General features: G+C 33.0%; 4 protein-coding genes across 4 annotated transcripts; 3 read left to right on the plus strand and 1 right to left on the minus strand.

Annotated features, from left to right (window-relative positions):
* Positions 1 to 332: 332 nt before the first annotated feature.
* On the plus strand, positions 333 to 3,856 carry LOC108561678 (GTP-binding protein Rit2). Its single transcript, XM_017919735.1, has 4 exons — positions 333 to 716; positions 1,372 to 1,428; positions 1,491 to 1,564; positions 1,618 to 3,856. Exons 1-4 carry the CDS (start codon positions 518 to 520, stop codon positions 2,056 to 2,058), a joined length of 771 nt encoding a protein of 256 aa, XP_017775224.1. The 5' UTR covers positions 333 to 517; the 3' UTR covers positions 2,059 to 3,856.
* A 131-nt stretch (positions 3,857 to 3,987) lies between these two features.
* Positions 3,988 to 5,952, minus strand: LOC108561677 (adenosine deaminase-like protein). The gene is made up of 3 exons (XM_017919734.1): positions 5,771 to 5,952; positions 4,587 to 5,354; positions 3,988 to 4,529 (listed from the first exon to the last, which is right to left on the minus strand). Exons 1-3 carry the CDS (start codon positions 5,891 to 5,893, stop codon positions 4,335 to 4,337), a joined length of 1,086 nt encoding a protein of 361 aa, XP_017775223.1. The 5' UTR covers positions 5,894 to 5,952; the 3' UTR covers positions 3,988 to 4,334.
* An 854-nt stretch (positions 5,953 to 6,806) lies between these two features.
* On the plus strand, positions 6,807 to 12,501 carry LOC108561683. Its single transcript, XM_017919743.1, has 14 exons — positions 6,807 to 7,416; positions 8,265 to 8,406; positions 8,463 to 8,642; positions 8,705 to 8,758; positions 8,970 to 9,098; positions 9,457 to 9,603; positions 10,214 to 10,342; positions 10,397 to 10,496; positions 10,554 to 10,747; positions 10,798 to 11,043; positions 11,100 to 11,283; positions 11,342 to 11,609; positions 11,856 to 12,092; positions 12,145 to 12,501. The coding sequence occupies exons 1-14, from the start codon at positions 6,946 to 6,948 to the stop codon at positions 12,289 to 12,291; spliced, it is 2,628 nt and encodes an 875-aa protein (XP_017775232.1). The 5' UTR covers positions 6,807 to 6,945; the 3' UTR covers positions 12,292 to 12,501.
* Positions 12,502 to 15,101: 2,600 nt separating this feature from the next.
* LOC108561660 (adenosine receptor A2b-like) lies at positions 15,102 to 20,305 on the plus strand. Its single transcript, XM_017919696.1, has 3 exons — positions 15,102 to 15,959; positions 17,023 to 17,278; positions 19,512 to 20,305. Exons 1-3 carry the CDS (start codon positions 15,385 to 15,387, stop codon positions 19,998 to 20,000), a joined length of 1,320 nt encoding a protein of 439 aa, XP_017775185.1. The 5' UTR covers positions 15,102 to 15,384; the 3' UTR covers positions 20,001 to 20,305.
* Positions 20,306 to 20,514: the final 209 nt, after the last annotated feature.

The raw sequence follows: 20,514 nt of genomic DNA on the forward strand, positions 1-20,514 counted from the left end.
AAAAAATACAGTTTTTAATAATCGAGGCGCCTCATGGCACTAACGAAAATCTTATGCAGCTTAATTAGTGTAATAAAATATGTATATTAGTTTCAAAAACATTTCTTTCGATTGTGTGACAATATTGCCGATGACTCTTTTCATTAAAGTAGTTTAAAGCTCTATTTCTTGAAGTGATTCATCGCAGAATGTTGTTCATGCTTGTTCGCTGGTAATACAAAATTCTTATATGAAAAAAAGCTGGTTGATGGTAGGCAACTTGAACAGCGACAATTCTGGATAATTTGGATAGATGCCGCGCAACCACAGTTTATTTAGTTTAATACGTGCGTTGGTGCGTGTAGTGTAACATAATTTCTAACGAAACATGTCAACCTTAAAATACTACGAAGAATTATAAATACTAGCTTCGACCTAAGAAATTAGAAGATTGTTTTCTTTTTCCTGGTTGACCGTTTGAATTAAAGTGTTCGTATTGGAGTGCTTAAAGGGACTAAATCTGCGGAACAGGCATATTATGGCCGGTGAGGCATGCACCAGTGGCAATAAAAGGAGAAATAAATTTTCTAGGCAGGGATCTAGTAGATCTGGAAAGGACTCTGAGATTGATGTGGATAGTAGGGGCTCAGTGAGCCTTGCCGGACCACAGACAACCAGAGGTGGTATTCGAATATACAAGATTGTGGTGCTTGGTGATGGAGGAGTAGGAAAATCTGGTTAGCTATTTATCTTTGTTCAATCACAATTTATCCTGTAGTCATTCTATTTATTTCCTAACTATAATATTATGTTAGCAAATCATATGCAGTTAATAAATATGTAAAGAAATAGGTGCATACATATCATTTTAATAAATACATATGGATGAATATAGATTCATTACAACTATGTTAAATTCACATTGATATCATATTTGTTGATAAGTAATGCATATGTGTCTTATATAATTAAAGATAATATATTAGTTTTATGTCAGAGGTTAAATGAACACCACTTGAATCATACAAAAATAGTATAAGTATGATTCAATTAACATTCCTTTAGTGTGACTATTATTTATGCAAATGACTATATTTTTTTAAAACTATTTAAACAATATCAAAAATACTTACATTTATGATTTTATTAATTAAATATTTAACCAAAACTATTTTTTAATTTCTTAAATGTACCTAAGTATGACCAAAATACCCAATTTTTTTTATTTAGTCTTAACTGATTGACAAACATTCCATTTCATATTATACAATTACGTCAATTGTTATGAACTTATGTCCTCTGAATTATAATATTAATTTGAAAAAAATGGAAATATCATGTTTTCAGAGCACTTTGAAAATTTTCAAAATTATTATTTTCTTTATTTTGTAGCCGTTACTCTGCAATTTGTGAGCCACAGTTTCCTGGAGTACCATGATCCGACAATCGGTGAGTATGAATGCATAAATTCTGAATATCGATCTTGTTTAACTATGATGATGGTTTTGCAGAGGACTCGTATCAGCAGCAGGCGGTTATTGATGGAGAGCCTGCTTTGCTGGATATACTGGACACTGCAGGACAGGTAAATTTATATAACACCCGCTCTCGGCATCTACAGCGGTTATTATTGTTTAGGTGGAGTTTACGGCGATGCGCGACCAATATATGCGGTGCGGCGAAGGTTTCCTGATCTGCTACAGCGTGACGGACAGACACAGCTTTCAGGAGGCATTGGAGTACAGAAAGCTTATCCAGAAGGTCAGGGCCAGCGAGGATACGCCGTTAGTACTAGTCGGGAACAAGTTTGACCTGCAGGTACAAAGGAAGGTAACAACTGAGGAAGGTATGCTGCTTGCGCGCCAGTTCGGTTGTCCCTTCTACGAGACCTCCGCTGCGTTGCGTACATTCGTCGACGATGCATTTCACATGTTAGTCAGGGAAATTAGGACCAAAGAGAGACTAGGGATGGGATTGCCATCGGGAAAGAAGACCAAACGGCACAGCAAATGGTGGAGGCTGAGGAGTATATTCGCGTTGGTTTTCAAACGAAAACGCAACACGAATTACAGTACATAAATCGTTATTTGTTTCGCATTATTTCCCAATTTTAGTCTACTTTTTAAGCATTCAATTTACAGATGGAGCACCGTATTTATCTATCCATTCCATTCTTTTGCTAATTAATTTATTTTAATACTGGTATCTTTACAATATTATTCTACTTCAAGTGCAATTTGCGAAATACTAGTCATTTTTTCTATATATGTGTATGTGTTTGTTCTCGTTAATATTTATTGTCTCAAAAATTCTAGGTACTCTGCGAGGAATCATTTAGTTATAGTAATTTATTTAAAATATATTTTCTAGTCAATTTTTGTTAGTCAGTGATTCAAAGTTCTATGCACAAAAGGGTACAATTTTCTGATTGTTATGAATATTGAAAAGTTGTTATAATCAGATTTCCGCAGATGTGTTCTCTACTTAAATCAGCTTAGTAATCATCTAATTTATCCCATTAAAACAAAACTCAATGTTTGAATATTTTATTTGTTAAAGTGTTCTGTTTCTTGTTATTTCTTGATTGGCGCATACAGAGAATTTAAATATGCTGATCGCTTACATTTTATCTTGCTGAAAGCATTTTAATTTAAGTTGTTAACTGCATTATGATGTTAAAAATTGTATTTCTATAGTTACACCCATAATAATTATAAAGTCGCTCACCAGCATTTCACTCGAAATTCGAGTGGTTACCGCCTTACGCTGTTATGCTGACATTGATTGGAAAGTACAACTATATCGTAACGAGGCAATATTAAAGCACAATATAGAAATTATATAATAAGCTTATCCATTGTCGGATAAACAAGCAAACACATAGGATTTTTATTGCATAAACATACGTTTATGTGGGAAAAAAATTGAACAAATCTATATTTTCAGTCAGTTTCGTTTGCGGATATTAGTATGCGAAAATCTATCTTTTATTATCTTAATAAATAATAGTTAACAGATACGCTTTACACTAATAATATTAATGGCAATAATCTTTGAATATAAAATCAATAAATATCACGCAAGCAAAATATTATAGGACATACAGCATATACCTCTAAAGTTACTTACAAAGCGTGTACAAAGTAAAAAAGTATTGCAAAATCAAAAGAAGAGAAATACGATTGCAACACTATTGGTATATTCAAATTGAGAGTTATATTTTTTAACGTAAATAATAGAAAATATACAAATATATTTATACATTTATTTTAGCCAACCAAAGAGTACTGAATAACGTAAATATCAAATAGTTAATATATGATCGCAAAATGCCAAGTCATTGTTTCGCATTTAATTTTCGTTAATTTCCTGTATTGTTATGATTATATTAAAATATACGCGTAATTTTAAAACAAATAATTTTATTAGTTAGGATGTAGTTAATATGCATGTAGCTGTGAATTTTGAATATTAATAGAAAGCGAATCGCTAAAATAACTATTCATTATGACGTTTTCAAGTAATAAATGAATATTTCTAAATAATTTCTACTACGTTTATTTGTGAAAACCGAAATATACTAGATGTTTGTTGGACAGCGACAATTCCATAAAAAAAATAATATAATACGCTTATACATTGACTGTGACAAATTTGACACTTATTGGTAGCTTTGATTTAAATAATTTTATTCAGAATATTTTTTTTTGTCGTTGACCGAAATAACTGTCATCCGTAATATGAATTAACGTTAATTAAAATTTCAGTTTCTTCTTACAATTAATATACTGTACACATTCATGTATTAATGGCATAAGTGTAACCATTATATTAAGACTTGATGATTATTCATGATTATGTCCAATTAATATTTTCTTTAAGTAACAAATAGTAATAAAACATAATATATGATAACTACTTATTTATATATATTGTATTTGTTATGAGAACAAGTACAATTTTTTAGTTTTTTGCATTTATTATTTGAAATTTTAAAGAAAGGCCCAATAATATAATTTATGTGAATTTTGTAATGTAGCGCTTTAATTCTTCCAAAGATTTGTTGTGTAATGTAGAAAGAAAATGAAATATAATAAGAAAATCTTATTAACAAGATTTTTCCTTTAAAAACAGATATTGTCCATATGGCAATGGTTTATACAGACCATGTCAGTAAATCAGTTTGTAGTGTTGATGTACTTTTGTTGGAATTCACATCTAATAGGATTAAAACATAAAACGGGTAATTTGACTATACTGTTATTATCTCAATTTGCAATGAAATTGTATTTGTGATAATTTTAAGCTGAAAGAACAAGTGTAAATATATATTAAAGAAAATAATAAAGTGTCGTTTAAGGTGAAGTATGTTTCCTCCACCAGCTATCGATGTTTCTGCCCAGAATCTCCTTTTCCACTTCGCTTCCGAAGCTGTGGTCCACGGCATTTCTGGTGATCGCATATAAATCATCTTCGTTCAAGCCGAAGTGCTTTGACGCCAAGTAATATTCGTTGGAGAGATTGGAGCAAAATACGCCTTTATCGTCGGTCTAAAAATAGAATATCGAATTATTCATGATCGACTTTTGGCTCCGCAGAAGACCCACCGAAATAGAAAACGGAAACTTTTCTTTCAACCACTCTCTGACGTGATGCTGTTCGTAGGAAACGACAGTTCCGCACACGATGTTGGAAGTCAAGCAAATCTCCAACGGAATTCTGTGCTCCTTGTACATGCTGAAGCTGTTGCCGCGAATGAAGGTCCCGTGACCGATGCGATCAGGAGAAAATTTCAACATTTCCAGAATTTCTTGCTCGTTGTCCACCTCGCCGCAATGGAGGGTGATCTTAAGCCCTCCTCGTCTGGCTTTCTGGAAAATCTGTAAAGGAAATGTTCCCTCGTTGGGATTGCCGCAAAGATCGACACCTTTTATGATCTCCGGGTATTTGGCATGCATTCGCAAGATCAATTCAAGGACTTCATTACTGGCATCCAAGTCGTGTCTGCGATCAATCGACAGTAACAGTTTCACAATCATATCGTTTTTGTTATCCAGAATAGCAGCAACAACAGTCTCGACGTATTCCTGTTTAGACATATCTCTTTCATCTCGCGGCGTGGTACGGAGTTCTAAATATATACAATTATCTCTATAAAACTCATCGATAACACATGTCGTTGCTGTATACACTGCGGCCTTATTTTTAGTTGCTCCATGGGCCACTCCAAATAATTCAAAGCACTCCTCTAAGGACCGTCTGGATTTATCGTATAGATTCGAAAGCCTCTGGTATTCCGATACGGACTTCTCCAGACATCCCAGCGTCATCAGGGTTTCCTTGCTCAGCGATCCATTCAGATGAGCATGCAATTCCTGAACATAAACAAACCTTGCAACGAAATGCTCAATAGTAATATGTATTGAGTCTTAGACAATTTCAATAACATATAATTGGGCAACTGGGCAAAATTACCAGACATACAATTTTACGGATATATATGTTTATTGATAAAAATATATCTATATATTATTAGCCCATTGTCCCAAAAGTCTATCATCAAGGACCAAATTGATCATCGTGTCCGTTAATTTACTACAAGTTACCTATAGTGAAGAATTAGCCACATTCAAATTATGTTATGTAATAATTAAAAAAAACATACATCATTCAAAGATGCAATTGTAGATATCAAAGAAAGATGCTTTTTTTTATAGGTTATGTTATATTTATTTAAAATTACTTAAGTCTTAACAACAAATTGAATTGACCAATGACATAAATGACTTACGATTTTTGGTAATTCCTTGCAAAATTGTACAATTCTGTCGTTCATTTTGAATATCCTGTTGAACTTGTTGCACATAAACAATGAATATACTCGTCTGCGCACATTCGGATCCTGATATGCCATCAAGATGATTCTTTTTCAGCCATCAAACATCACTTCTGGACAGTCTTTGTCCAATTATTCCCCACATGACGATATACATTATTTCTACGAAAGGTTACTTAAGATATAAATAATTAACACCTAAATTGAAAGGAGTAAAACTACCGGAAGTATTCTCCATTTTGATGGATTCAACGAATTTATAAATTAATCCTAAAGATTACTTAACTAATAATTTAAATAATTTGAATATTATGTTACAACTAAAACAGATTGTAACTTAAGATTTTTACTAAGCAGCGTTGTTGTTGAATAAAATATCATTATTTTTTAATTATATAAGAAATTACTTTCTAATGATGTTGTATCGAATATATTGAAGTTTATAATTAATTCCATGTAAGTCCTTGTTCATTACATATTAAAACAAATTAACGATAATAATATATAATATAATAAAATTATTAGAAAAAAAAAACTATTATTTATTCTGAAACTTTTACAAAGCACAAAAAAATTTCATAATAACATATTATTTTAAGTAACATTATAACATTATATATTAGTAATGACTATAAAGTCAATTCGAACATTGATAGAAAAATGACATTAGTCTTAGTCTAACGTGTAGTATTATTCAATAACAATACAGTATTGTATAGTTTAAAATATGTTTATTTAAAACTGATATATTTTTATGTATTTTTTATGTTAAGTGGATAATGGATAATTTGAGGGTATTTATGAAGTTTTAGGATTAAGCATTTGAAAATGTGAGATTGAAATCAAATGGAAAATGCGAGCGTATAGTTACAATATGTAAGAAAAGAATGAAATAGATCTAACGTGTGAGTAATAAGTAGTACGGAGAGTGCGCCCACGCAATTTACGAGCGCATTAAAAGAAATTGAAATCAAGAGTTTGACCGGTTGTTGTCGAGGAGTCAATCTGAAGTTCAGTAGTACGCAGCGCGTGGTGGTGGTAATCGAACGGAAATCCTCGCGCCGTTCGCAGCTTAGTGGCATTTCTTGCTATGCGAGGATAACTCGAGGATTTCGCTAGGCGCAAAGAACATGTCGAAGAAGGTGGACGGCGAGTTTAAGGGCTTGCAGCCTGCCATCCAGCAGAATCCGAATTACACATTGCGCGTGATATCCTGTGTATTGTTCATCTTCCTCACAGAGATTTGTCTCGCGCACTACGTCTACCGACTGATAAACGCGGAAATTCGGGAAAATTATGTGCCCAAATCCGATGTGGACAGGTACGTCTCGTTGAGCATTAGAACGGGCTTCGGGACCAAGGAAGAAGTGATACGGGTTGTTAAGGATGTCCTGCGGTACGACGGAAACGTTAATTCCAGCAGGACGAAAAGAAACACCAATAAATTAAACATGAGGGACGAGGCCGTCGTCGATTTCTTTCCACCCAACATGAAGTCCAAGTTGCAGGCCATCGATGAGATTGAGCGGCAGAAGACCGGCAAAGGGACTGCCCCAGGTGGAGACAACTGGGTCTGGCTTACCGATTATTGTCGGGTCACGGTAATTACCTTTGCAGGAACATTTTAACTACATTCCAACACTTTTCATACCTTATCAAGCAATCAAGGGAAATTTTGCGCGAGTTTAAATTTACATCAACGCTAATGTTCAAAAAAGTAATAAAAACAATCACGTTAATTAATTTAAATTATTATTAGCAGGTAATTTTCATTCAACATTTTTAGTAAATTTAATCTTCAAAAACACTTAATCATAAAAGTTTTGTAAAATTATTGTTTACATTCAATTTACAAACTTTTTTTATTTTCTATATATATTTCCACATATAGAAAAGAAAACTTATTTTAAATTAATTGTAAATGTTGTGAAGTTATGTGCAAACGTTATTAAATATCGAAAATTTCAATGCTTATAAAATAAATTTAAATTAAAATATTTATAAAACACAACACTTTAAGTACTGGTATGTAAATATAAACATTAGAGTAGTATTTTCGGCGTCTGCTGCGCAGAGACTAAGTTCAGCATATTTTAGACGACTAAACAAGTGTTTTATATTATGCATTTACTGAGTAAGTTCCAGACCGAAAGAAAGTTCCAATTAAAGTAAAATAGTTTTTTAACCCTTTGGCCAGCATATTAATATATTTTTTTTTATTGTATGTTAAAATTTATTTATGTATAAATTGTATTTTTTCTTCTTCTTCTTATGTATTGATGTTTGGCCAATCAATTATTATTATTAGTTTTTTAATCGAGTTTCTTGTCTGTTGAAATTCGGTAATGAATTAATAATTATTTTATTTTAAGAGCTTTTAAATTGTGCCTACACGATTTTATGGAAATGGTGAACAGATGAATACAAATTTAATAATTTTATTTTTCAGATGGCTTCGATTCAAGGTTACTGCATAGCAGCTGCAAAATATTGTCCACCGAGTCCTCCGGGTCCGAAGGGTCCAATAGGACCTAAGGGAGAGCGCGGCGAAACTGGATTCCCGGGAACTCCTGGTCCGATGGGTCCTAGAGGTATTTGGTGGTGGCACCATCTGTGGTCTACTTAATAGATTACGTCATCTATGCAGGTCACACCGGGCATCCGGGAGAGAAAGGTACACAGGGAAGACCTGGATTGGATGGAAGGGACGGAGTGCCGGGCGAGCCAGGATTCGACGGAATGCCAGGAAGAAACGGTCACGACGGCATCTCCGGCAAAGATGGAATGCCGGGAACCGCAGGCCGTGACGGCAGGAACGGAACCGACGGTTTGTCGAATTTCTATGATATTTTATTCGGTTGCATAATTGAATTTCGTCGATGGTTTCAGGACGGCCCGGATTGACGGGACCGCAAGGACCTCCTGGCCCTCAAGGACCTAAAGGTATTTATTCAAATACGGTACAGTTTCCTGAAATGGGGTTGTCATTGCGTAACGCCTGACTTTGCTTCTGACTTGTATAATTTATATAGGGAGTTATAATAATTCTCGCTTTCCATTGAAAACTGTATAAGTAAATATTCCCCGACAATTGAAATAATACACTTTTTCTTGCGTTAGAATATTTTAATTTAAAACTATTGCCGTTACTTAGGTATTCCCGGTCCGAGAGGTAGAGGAGGGAAGCCAGGAAATCATGGAACGCCTGGAATTCCTGGAATAAACGCCTGGAAGACCAAGGTGAATGGAAGCGTGGAACTCCTCATCCCTCCATCAATCGCCGGTGAGTGAATGCATCCTGCCTATTTTCCCTTTATAAGGTAATACTATTTACTTCGAATAAATGTATACGCCAATTTCACGATTCTATTCAATTTGCACGTGGTAATACATTTTCCAACAAACTTATTTTTATAGTGCACGTCTTTTCTATAATTCCAACGACCCGGCAAGCGGAAAGAGCGCATTTATCCATCATCGATTCGAGATATATAATCATTTCCATCATGTTTATTTGCTCGCGTGTTGAGGATTTGACTTCTTTCGGTCGTACGTGGTACGGGGACAACGAAAACAAGTTGCCAATCTCGTCCTCCTTTCTAATAATGTGTACGAGTTTGATCGTTAATTACGTCGTCTAGGTAATCAGAACGGACTGCCCTTTGGTCCATCTGTAATCACCGAAGGAGATAATGTTACACTGCACTGTGCGGCTAATGGAGTTCCAAAGCCCAAAGTCTCTTGGCTTCGACCGAACGGCCAGTTCATTCAAATGGGTCCCTGGCAAGGTAAATACACATCAGATCATATATAGACATGTTACAAAAAATGCTATTTTTTAAAAACATACAGTAAAATAAATTTTAGTTGAATATAAAACGAATCATATATCAAAACTATGATGAATGTTTGCTCATAAAGGTAATTCTTAAAAATAAATACTACTTATTATTACTATAAATTGAATCGATACTGTGAAGTTTCCCATCACAAGAAAATTATAGCGCTAAAAACTTGCTTAATGGATTGTAAATAAACATACATGTTTTAGAAAAAGCAAATGCGTTAAGATATTTATTTCCAGACTAGAATATTTTTCTTTTTGTTTTCAATTAAAGTTCTCACTTCAACCATGAGCGCGAATTTCATATTCTCAAGAGCGGTACTGAAGAGATCTTGTGTTTTGCATTCGTTAAGCACCTGAAAGTACTGCACTGAATCAAGTAACTGAATTCATCACTGCACACTTGACACATTTTTTTGTTAGTTGTTAAAAATGCTTACAGCATCCTTGAATTTACTTACATTTGCAAAATATATAAATTTGTAATTCTTCTATATTACAAAGAATTATAATTGTTTTTACTGTTTTAAATATTATTATTATTTTGTATCAAGCGGCGACGGTGTCTGGATATTCGTTAAATATAACGTTCGTAAGCAGAGTTCATATGGGCATATACCAATGCATCGCAGATAATGGTATTCCACCTCAGGTTAATCAGTCCTTTATCATAGAAGTACATTGTAAGTAGAGCGATTTATATTTTATGCTGGGATTAACAATTGTACTTTTTTCAGTTATACCGTTAATAAGAATTCGCAGGGACCGAATCGGAGCCTCGAATGGATCGACGGCTGTTTTGGAATGTGAAGTAGAGGCTTTCCCCGATGCTCTTAGGTGAGAGTAGAGATGAGAGTAAAACTAACCATTTATTGTCGTGCTTATTTTTATCAGGTATTGGGAAAGATCGGATGGGCATCTTTTGGAAAATGGGAATAAATATCGTATAGATAATAGGATAGGAAGAACCGGGTACACGGTGCACATGCAGATGAACATATCCCATTTGAATTACTACGATTTCACTGAATATTATTGCGTGGCGAAAAACGAGCGCGGTATAACCAGAGGGCATTTCGTTATCTTCGGTAGGGTCTACATTCGATGTTGTTTTAGTGTATGATTGTTTTTGATTTAGAGGTGGATCCAAGGTTGGTGACACCTCCACCGATGGTGGATTCTGGAATGATAGAGATTGGACAAAAACCGCCTCCGAGATTAAGGCACGAGGACATATGTCCGCCGGTGACCTGCACGGAATGTTTAGAGCCGAAGGGCTTAAAATGCACCAATTCAGGAGTGTCGATAATCGATTTGATCGAGAAGTGGGAGATCCGACAATTCAGCAATATTTCGTATTCTGGTTTTCCCAACCGCACGACAGGTAAAATCACTGTTACGTTTTCATAATTAAGCCTTGTAATCCGCTCGGATCTTCAGATTGCGTGCTGTACGCGGTCGGTAAACCCGTTTATCACCGCTACACAAATCAAACTAATGGAAGTTGGATGCGAGACCCCTGCGATAAGGGCGGCGATAAGTTTTATGCCACCAAAGAGGACGATGCCGATCACTTGTACAGATACGATAACAAGGCGATGTTCCGGAAAGACCTGCATTCATGGTTTGTCGAAGGATTTTCTTTATTTGACGGACCATTAAATATGCGCTCTGTGTTTAAGGAGGTACAACCTGAGTTATCCCATCAAAGGAAACGCGCACGTCGTCTTCAACGGTTCATTTTTCTACAATTCTCGTGATCCATCAAAGATTCTCAAATTCCATTTGCATAATGAGAGCACCGCTGGTCTCCACATTCCTCATTTCAAAACCAACAAATCAAACTACCTCTACACGACGGAAAACAATTACATGGATTTCACTGTGGACGAGAATGGCCTCTGGGTTATATTCGGAGTTCCGGAGACTAATAATACCGCAGTCATGAAAGTATGTAAATATTCACAATTTAAGCTAAAAGTAAAGCTGTCATTCCAGAGCTGTGATGATTATAACTATAAAATTGCACTATTACTAAATTAAAAGAATATAGGGTAATTCTTGGTACTATAATATTTATATCAAGTCATAATTTATTGCATATATGCTTCCACATCTATATATAGAACTATTGACCGCAGCCTTTCCGCCCTCATTTGATATATATTATAATTCTTTTGAATTTTTTTGCTTAAGGTGGATCCGAACACTTTCCAATATCAATATATATGGAACATCAGCCTGAATCATCATAAGGTCGGAGAGATGTTCATAGTGTGCGGAGTCCTGTACGCCATCGACAGTGTGACCGATCGGGATTCGAGAATTCGATTCGCGCTTGATTTGTATACAAACAATTTGCTGCATGTCGATTTACCATTCACTAATCCCTTTAGGAATACAACGATGGTGGGATACAATCCGAAAAATAAAGTGAGTGCTTCTGCTCGCATCCGGAATTCATAATTAAATTGCCCGTTTATAGGAGCTGTACACTTGGGACAGAGGCAATCAATTAACGTATCCAGTTAGGTACAATGAGATCGGATATGGGCACAAAGATGAGGCGGATCCGCACGTTCCCGAGGCTGCAATGCAAACAGGCTTGGAGATCTTCCACAGCGACGAGTAATGATGGAACAGGCGGACGGAGATGAAGAGAGAGATTTAAAACGAATGAGAACGATTATGATCACTTTTCTTTTAACCCATTTAACCGGCTTATTTCATAAGATAATTATGTGAGTGTGCGCGCGTGTTTCTCGGTGTTGTAAAATAACATGAATCGATATTGTAGCGAGATATTATTGTTGTCCCTCTTTTGCGAGTGTATTTATTAATATAATAAACATAGTTACCAATTATTTCTCGATTTATTTATTCATCAAAAGAGCAAAACCTATCAATTTTAAATTTTAAAAAGGCATACATTTTTAACTGGATTGTTTGAAGATGGTTTGATTCGCTAAGTTTCTTTTTCTAAAAAGGGAAGCAGTTGCATATATAAATTTAAGAACATATTGATTAAACTATTTTCTTTACACAAAATTATTTGTCTACATTATTCGGCTTCAACTTATTACTATAAAAGAGTCATTCATTTGTGATAATCAACTGCACTGCAATGTTAAAGTATACATACTCAACTATTTTAATTATTAGATATTCTTGACACCAAACTTGTATAAGTCGCAAATAATCCATAGGGAATATAATTTAATATTTTTTAACATTAAACAATCGGCCTCCTGTAAATATTAGCGAACCAAAACAGTTTATTTTGCAAATAAACATTGCGTTAACGCGTGCTATTTACTCACGAGATTGATTGTTATTGATTGTGTTTAATGTTCGGAGCATTTATTTTTATATATTCTGTGCGATAATTAGGATCGCTTCGAACAACCGTGAATTCAACGTTCAGCCATTTCCAAATAATATTACTGCAATTCCAACAGGCATCTGTCGTGGATCTAATTCGTTTATTGTTGTTCCTCTAAATCAAATCTCCGCGAAACGATCAAAGTTTGTTTTCAATTCATTTATTGTAGATGTACGTTGCATTTACAAGTTAATTACTACTGAAATTATTTATAACCAGTAATTACTTAACATACGAAATAGTCGTTTTTACTGTACATTTCAGTTCAACTGTAAATACAATTTTAGTTCCAAGTTCCTCTTTGATTTTTTATTTCGAAGTGAACTGTGATTCTTTATTATTCCGGTAGAAGAAAGTGTTTTAACTTATAAATAAACCAAAAACTAAATTTAAATATACTTTAATAATACATACAAAGTAATAATTGTCCGTAATTAGAATTCATTGTTTGATGAACGAAAATATCGCTGAATAATGAGGAAATACATGATCGATGGAAGCATATGACATGACTTGAGTTATTTGAACATAAATACTGCATGAATTTAAAACACGTTACTAAATAGCATGCATTAATTGAATTAAACTTAGCCGGAGTTGTTGGCCACTCCTTCGCAGAATCAATACTAATTATTCTATGAATTTCATAAGTAAACAATACTGTAAAATTTGTAATTTCAATATAACAATATATGAGTGTTCTAGAGATATAAAATGTCATATTGTTATAGCAAAATCTTTAATTTATTGGAAATGCAGTGAATACAGAAAATATAAAAACAACAGTAAATATAGTATAGAAGACAAAATAGAAATAAAAATAAGGGAACAAGCAAAAAAAATTATATAAATTTGAATAAGAAAATTGAAATCTCATAAAAAAAACTGACGTTTTTAATCCTATAAAAATATGATTTCTAAATATTCGAGTTTGATATTTTCATTAAAATGATTACAATGACGATACGTTTTAAGTTATTGTATAATTGCGGTGCACATTCAGTAAAAAATATTTCTATAATTATCGTTATTATGCAATAATTTGCACTTAATGAGTTATTTCATTTGCTATTTGTTGTTTCTATATAGATTTTTTTAACGCAAATAATTTAATTTTCTATGCGATCCTAACATTTATATCGCTGGGTGTTTGTAGATCATCATTATCATCTTTCCATAAAACGTTCTCACTGCTATCCAGATTATTAGAAATATAACATTCGAGGAATCCGAAAAAACAAAGTGAAAACCATTAAGGAACAAACGAGTTGCACATCTTGTTCAATTTTCGAATTGTATACTTGAAACTAAATTTGTTTAATTTGGCTGAATCATATGATTCAGTATGTCTTATTGTTTAAACAATATTATCTATTAAATAATTTGACTGTTGGGGGCTTCGAAACGATTGATTATACAGTCGAGCAGTATTGGATAGGTTACGAAGCGACCTTGAAGTTATCATGCGCGGACTTCTGAATGAAAGAAAATCTATACTAACTCCACGTTAAATCCGCAAAAGTAAAACCAAGATTACATTTTCTTTAGAATTCGTAAGATTAGTTCATCTATACATAAGTAGAGCATTTTTATTCCGAAATAATATTATTTTTTTAAATGTAATCTCGCTTATTTACTTGATTCAAATATTTTTTAAGTATAATGTGATTGTTATTTTTAATTGATTTAGTATTGACATTGAATTTTTATTTTCGTACCTTTGTTAATGAAAATATTTACCAAACATTAGATTATTGCAAATACATAAATTTATATATATTTTTTCACATTCAATTTTTATAAGGATATTATTATAAAGCATACTAAATAAATAACTGAAAATATTGTTTAATTTAAAATGTTTATATTTACAAAAATCACGAGAGATCAAATAATTTAAAACAGAATAATTGCAGAATGATCTTATGAGAAATTATAATACAATTTGTGAAGAAAAAGTAATACATTACTAGGATAAGTGTGATAGTATAATGATTTTTTTGTTCTATGACTGTTCTTTTTGGAATGAGCGGAAAAGGTCGGAATTGATAACCTGCGCGCGTCTGGCAGCTTTGAAGCAGTTTGAAAGCGACGCCACCGACGCCACCGACGCCAGTGTATTCGAAAGAGCGTTTGTACGACAACATGTTGTACACACGCCGCCGCCCGCCTCCACGAAGATAATCGAAGTTGTCAGTGAGTAATTACTGAAAATTCAGTAGTGAAAACAGTAAGCTATTGAGGCGAGACAGGTGAGAGGTGAAAGAGTGAGAGCGATCTAGAAGATCAGGAGGTGTTGATTGATGGATACTGGACCGGAAGGTGCAGGTGGTGGATACATTGATGTCGAACAATACACAGCAAGCACTGGTTTTCTACACGGTTAGTTTGGAGTCGACGGCAGAAAATGTAACAGACTTTGGAGAGTTGCTCAATTTTGCCAGTTATATGAAAGTCACATCTCCGGTGGTAATCATCACAGCCATCCTTCTGGTGTTCATCTTCTCGCCGACTATCATCATAGGCAATTCGGTGGTCCTCATCTCCATATACCGTTTCAAGAGGCTGAGGACGCCCAGCAACTACTTGGTGCTCTCTTTAGCCACCTCCGATTTAGGTATAGGAATGTTCATGCCAGTTGGTATGTACCTGGAGTTGTGCGGATCAAAGTTCATCAGTGCACGAATGTGCCTTCTGAATTATGGAGTACTAATCACGCTTTGCTGTGTATCGGTCCTTCTTATGGTTGCTATTGCCGTGGATAGGTTTACCTCCTTAGCAAGACCATTGAGGTACAACAACTTGATTACCCACACGGCAGTCGAAAGGTACATCGGCGTCTTCTGGATTTTTTCGATTGTGGTTGGCCTCTCACCTTTCTGCTATTACAGTTTTAACGAAGCTATCGTCGAAGCATAGTTAGTATAACTTATTTAATCATTAGCACAGACCCAAACATTCGCAAATGCAGATAATGATGATTTGAAATAACTTTTGACACGTGTTGAACAATATAATTGAAACGTCCGTGCAGTGCTTTTCATTAATATTACATCATATTTGAAACTTGTTGCTGAACAGTATTCGCTTGCCAAATAAAAATAGTAAAATTTCTATTCATCTAGACAGTTTTAATGTGCTTTCAAAATATTACAATATTTAATGGTATACACTTCTAAATGCAAATGTAATCAATAAAAGTAAAAAATCATCAAATCAGCAAAAGGCTACTGAATATCTTATTGCTTTTATAATTATTTATGTTAAATTAATCATCTGCTCACTCACTACCAACGTCACTGCAGAATATATACTTTCAGTTATGGATAATCAAATATGATTAGAACAAATTTTAATTTCCGTTTCAAATGTAATTATGAGGATATTAAATTTACGAAAAGTTTTGATTCATGTTTCAATATTATATCGATTACGAAATTTTAATAAAGTCTGTTTATTGATTGGTAAAGGCATTCATTTTAATAACTTATTTGTAAGTAATATCAATAATATATGTAAGTGAAATCATAGATTTATAAATCAAACACAAAGATTGGAATAAAATATAAAGTAATCGTTTGATATGGAATATATTTTTATCTTAAATTGTTACAACTATTGTTATAACAAGATGAATGTTTATTATAAATCGGTTTTTTCATTGAAAGCAATGAAAATAACTAAAGATACGCAAAAAACGATAATAACTTGATTCGGGGGAAACACATAGATTTGATTAAAACACGAATATAATTCAGTATAATATCAGAGCATATTTTGAATAGTGAAGCTAATTAGCATTTATATGTCTAATCTAACGACAGTATAATTAAATTAATTAAACTTCTCCATTCTAAAGTATTCTCAAGTGTATTAAATATTATAAATTAACGATTATATGGATATGTTTGGTGCTTGTGTAGTATGGATTAAATTGAGTGTACTTGATACAATAGATATATGTGTGCATTCATTTTACAGCGATGGACATTGCTCATTCGGAAATTTGGTGGCCCGACCAATCCAACTTTTCATGTTCTGTGCAGTGTATGGTCCCAGTGCGTGCATCCTCGTCATATGTTATGGTTACATCTACATGGTGGCAAGAGGTCATGCCAAGGCCATTTTAGAAGTGAGGCATTCATTGCACTACGCTCATAGTTCATCAACGCCGCGGTATGGAATCGCTCTAGCTATCACGACCGGAATGTTCCTCACTTTATGGCTACCATTTCAGGTAGGTTCACTTTCAAAAACTGTTTTACTCTTTATTATCAAATGTCCGAAATCACCGATAAAGTTGCATGAAATAGAAACATCTATTAGTAGACATCTCATTCATATTCTATTTTATAATAATATTTGTCTAAAAATCATGTATTTACATGATTACAACAATTTCCTAGTCACATAGATTGACGATGAAATGTGGATTCATTACCAGACATCTGTCATTATAAAAATAATTGTTTCCAAATCTTTAGAAAAAGTTATTTAACTTCGAAATATCATTATATATTGTTAGTAAATATTTATATACATATACAAATTACATGTTTAACTAAAAAAAATGTTTTTGTCTATGAATGTAGTAAATTAAGATTTTCTTAGTTTATTGTTTCTAATTTGCTTGTTATCATTGTGTTAATTGTGTCTTATTTATTTGGAAAACTCAGATGTTTGCGTATCAAAGTCAATTCTATTAAGAACACAAGGAAATTCCAAACTACTCATCGTGTATATTCAATTAAAACATAAATGTCCATTACGAAGTTGCTTATTTGTAATAAATTAGCCCATCTTATTGATTGCATTAATGTCAGATAAATATGCAAACTTTATCGGTATACAATGTGAAGTTCTCCACATCGAAGTTTTAATTTGTTTTCCTCTCTCAATATGTAGTGTATCTAATAAATTATTTACACAATTTCAATTATAATCTTATTTAATATGATGGATAAAAATAGAGAGAATCGAGATAGTTACTCTGTGGCTGCTTCAATTTTTATAAAAGAGTATTATAATTGAATTTCTTGTATTATTTGTATGTTCAATATAGTAGCGCATACTCAATATATGCGTATCCGGAAGATATACATATATTTATATACGAGTCAGTTTGAATGCACGTTTTCTCTTATTAATATGGTTACATGTGAATAGATGGGTACACAACATTTAATTGATTCAGTAAGAAGGTCATCGATTAAAAACATCTTAGTTGATTAAAGATATGTTTCAACTAAATTGAAATTGTTTTCAGTTGAAGCATAAAATCGTTAAAAAATAATGAATTGATTTTTCATGCGGCAAAATTTGTGTATTTAAATTTTTCGCTTCCTTAATTTATTTTAAATAACATTACTTAGATATATTACATAAAAAAATAAAAATTAATAAATATTAAACAATCTTATTTTGGAATATTGAAACATGCCAATCATTGCACATTATTATTATAGTATAGAAGTTAAGTTTTATACATATTAATTAAAATATTTAATGGATTACGATTTAGTGTAGTAACTTTTTCCCGGGAAATTTGTCACAAGATATAGAATTCTAAACTTCACAGACATGTAAATAAGTGAAGGATAAGAACACATAAAACCTTCTTATGACCTAATATTTAGCTATATGCAGAGAATTATTTTATTTACCAATACTTACTGATAAGAATTGATACATTATAAATATCAGCACTTTCGTAAAATAAGATGTGTCGTTTTTATTTTTGGTTATTCTGAAAATTAATTAAAACATTAGTTTTTAGGATTTTATCTGGAAATAACAAAAATCTTTCTATGTAAGATTCTGAAATTTGCGTCTCTCCACCCACATTAGACAATTTATATGCTGCACATACAGTTATTATGTATTTTCTTTTCATTATGCACTATATTCTGAAACTGCAAAATTTAATCTACAAATCACTTAATTAAAACGAACAATTTAATTGCAGTATTCATTTTCCAAATGTTTATCTAGAAACAAAAAAAAACAGTTTCAATCTACAAATGTAAACTTTTAATGAATGACTGGAAGTAACAAATATTTATATAGTAATAAATGTCACATTATAAACTCACTTTACAGACGATTAAATTTAAAATTCTATTGAATTTTTATTGTGGGATAGAAAAATAAATAATTATAAAAAAAATAATAAGTACGTGTTGATTATAAGAAGTTTGATATATAACCCTAATAAATTCGAAGTTAATACTCTTAAACTGGATAATCGTGATTTATGTCCATTTTTCGCATCACGAACAATGACCCAAATTTAGGTCATTTTCTTTTATTTGTTTAGTGTATAGATCTATATATAAATGAAAATATGCAAATTAGTACTATGTACATGACAAAATTAGGTAATTGATTTTTTATTTCATTTTAAATACAATTATATTGTATAATAATTTGATGTAGCAATAACGAATGATCTTATTCTATTCTTGTTTTAGGTATGCATGTTGGTGGATGTGTTCATGGGAACGTCAATATTATCGCATTGGGTTGTGATTTACTTGGCGTTACCAATTTTATCCAACAGCGCTTTCAATCCATGGATATACGGATACAGGAACGCGGAGTTGCGATTTGCCGTGCACAAAGTCATAGAAGATATCCTAACTCTTCTTGGACACAATTACCGAAGTCAACAGTTGAATGAGCAGCCTGCTCCGAGTATAGCAGCAACATTTGGAGACGAGCACGCATCTTACAGGAAAGAAGAATGCATCGATTGGAAGCAGGATCTCCTTTTGGTGCCGATTGCAAAGCCGGAAAGTTCCGGTCTGATCTCGGAGAGCGACACGAAGATGCAGGACAGAGCGCCGAGAATGAAGGGTTCTCGAAGTATGGTAGAAACTTTCGCCATCCATAATGGCGGAGACTTTTGGATCATTACTGACAAGAACCTGGGCAGGATGAACGGTGCCAGTGTTGTATGATCAACATAAATTAGAGTACTAATTGAATTTATTTTTGTATGCATATAGAGATTGCATATTTCACATGCAAGGAAAATACTACATATTATCAAAATCTCCAGATATTTTTTCGTGCCAAACGTAATAAAAAGCAAGAAAAACCCGACGAATGTTGTTTAGTTCCTAACTGTACTAACTCACGGGATTATTTTATTAAAATGTAATAATCATTTATTTACCAAATGATAACGGTCGAATTGAGAATCAAACATTTTGAATGAGGTATGCCTTGATGTCTAAATATTTACGTGAAAAAACAAACAAATACACCAATTAGTCAATTTATGTTATATATATATATATATATATAAATATATATATGTTTGGTATTATACTTATAGTTAATTATAATACAAATATTTTAATCGAATTCTAAAAAAAGGTACCTGCATAGAACATTGTGGCACATATTTATACTACGATTTCTAGTATATCGCATTACGAATGTATCAAATCAAGAACCAGAGAATCGAGT

The sequence above is a fragment of the Nicrophorus vespilloides genome, unplaced genomic scaffold (assembly GCF_001412225.1).
Source record: "Nicrophorus vespilloides isolate i.1.1-1 unplaced genomic scaffold, Nicve_v1.0, whole genome shotgun sequence".
NCBI classification, from domain to species: Eukaryota; Metazoa; Arthropoda; class Insecta; order Coleoptera; family Silphidae; genus Nicrophorus; species Nicrophorus vespilloides.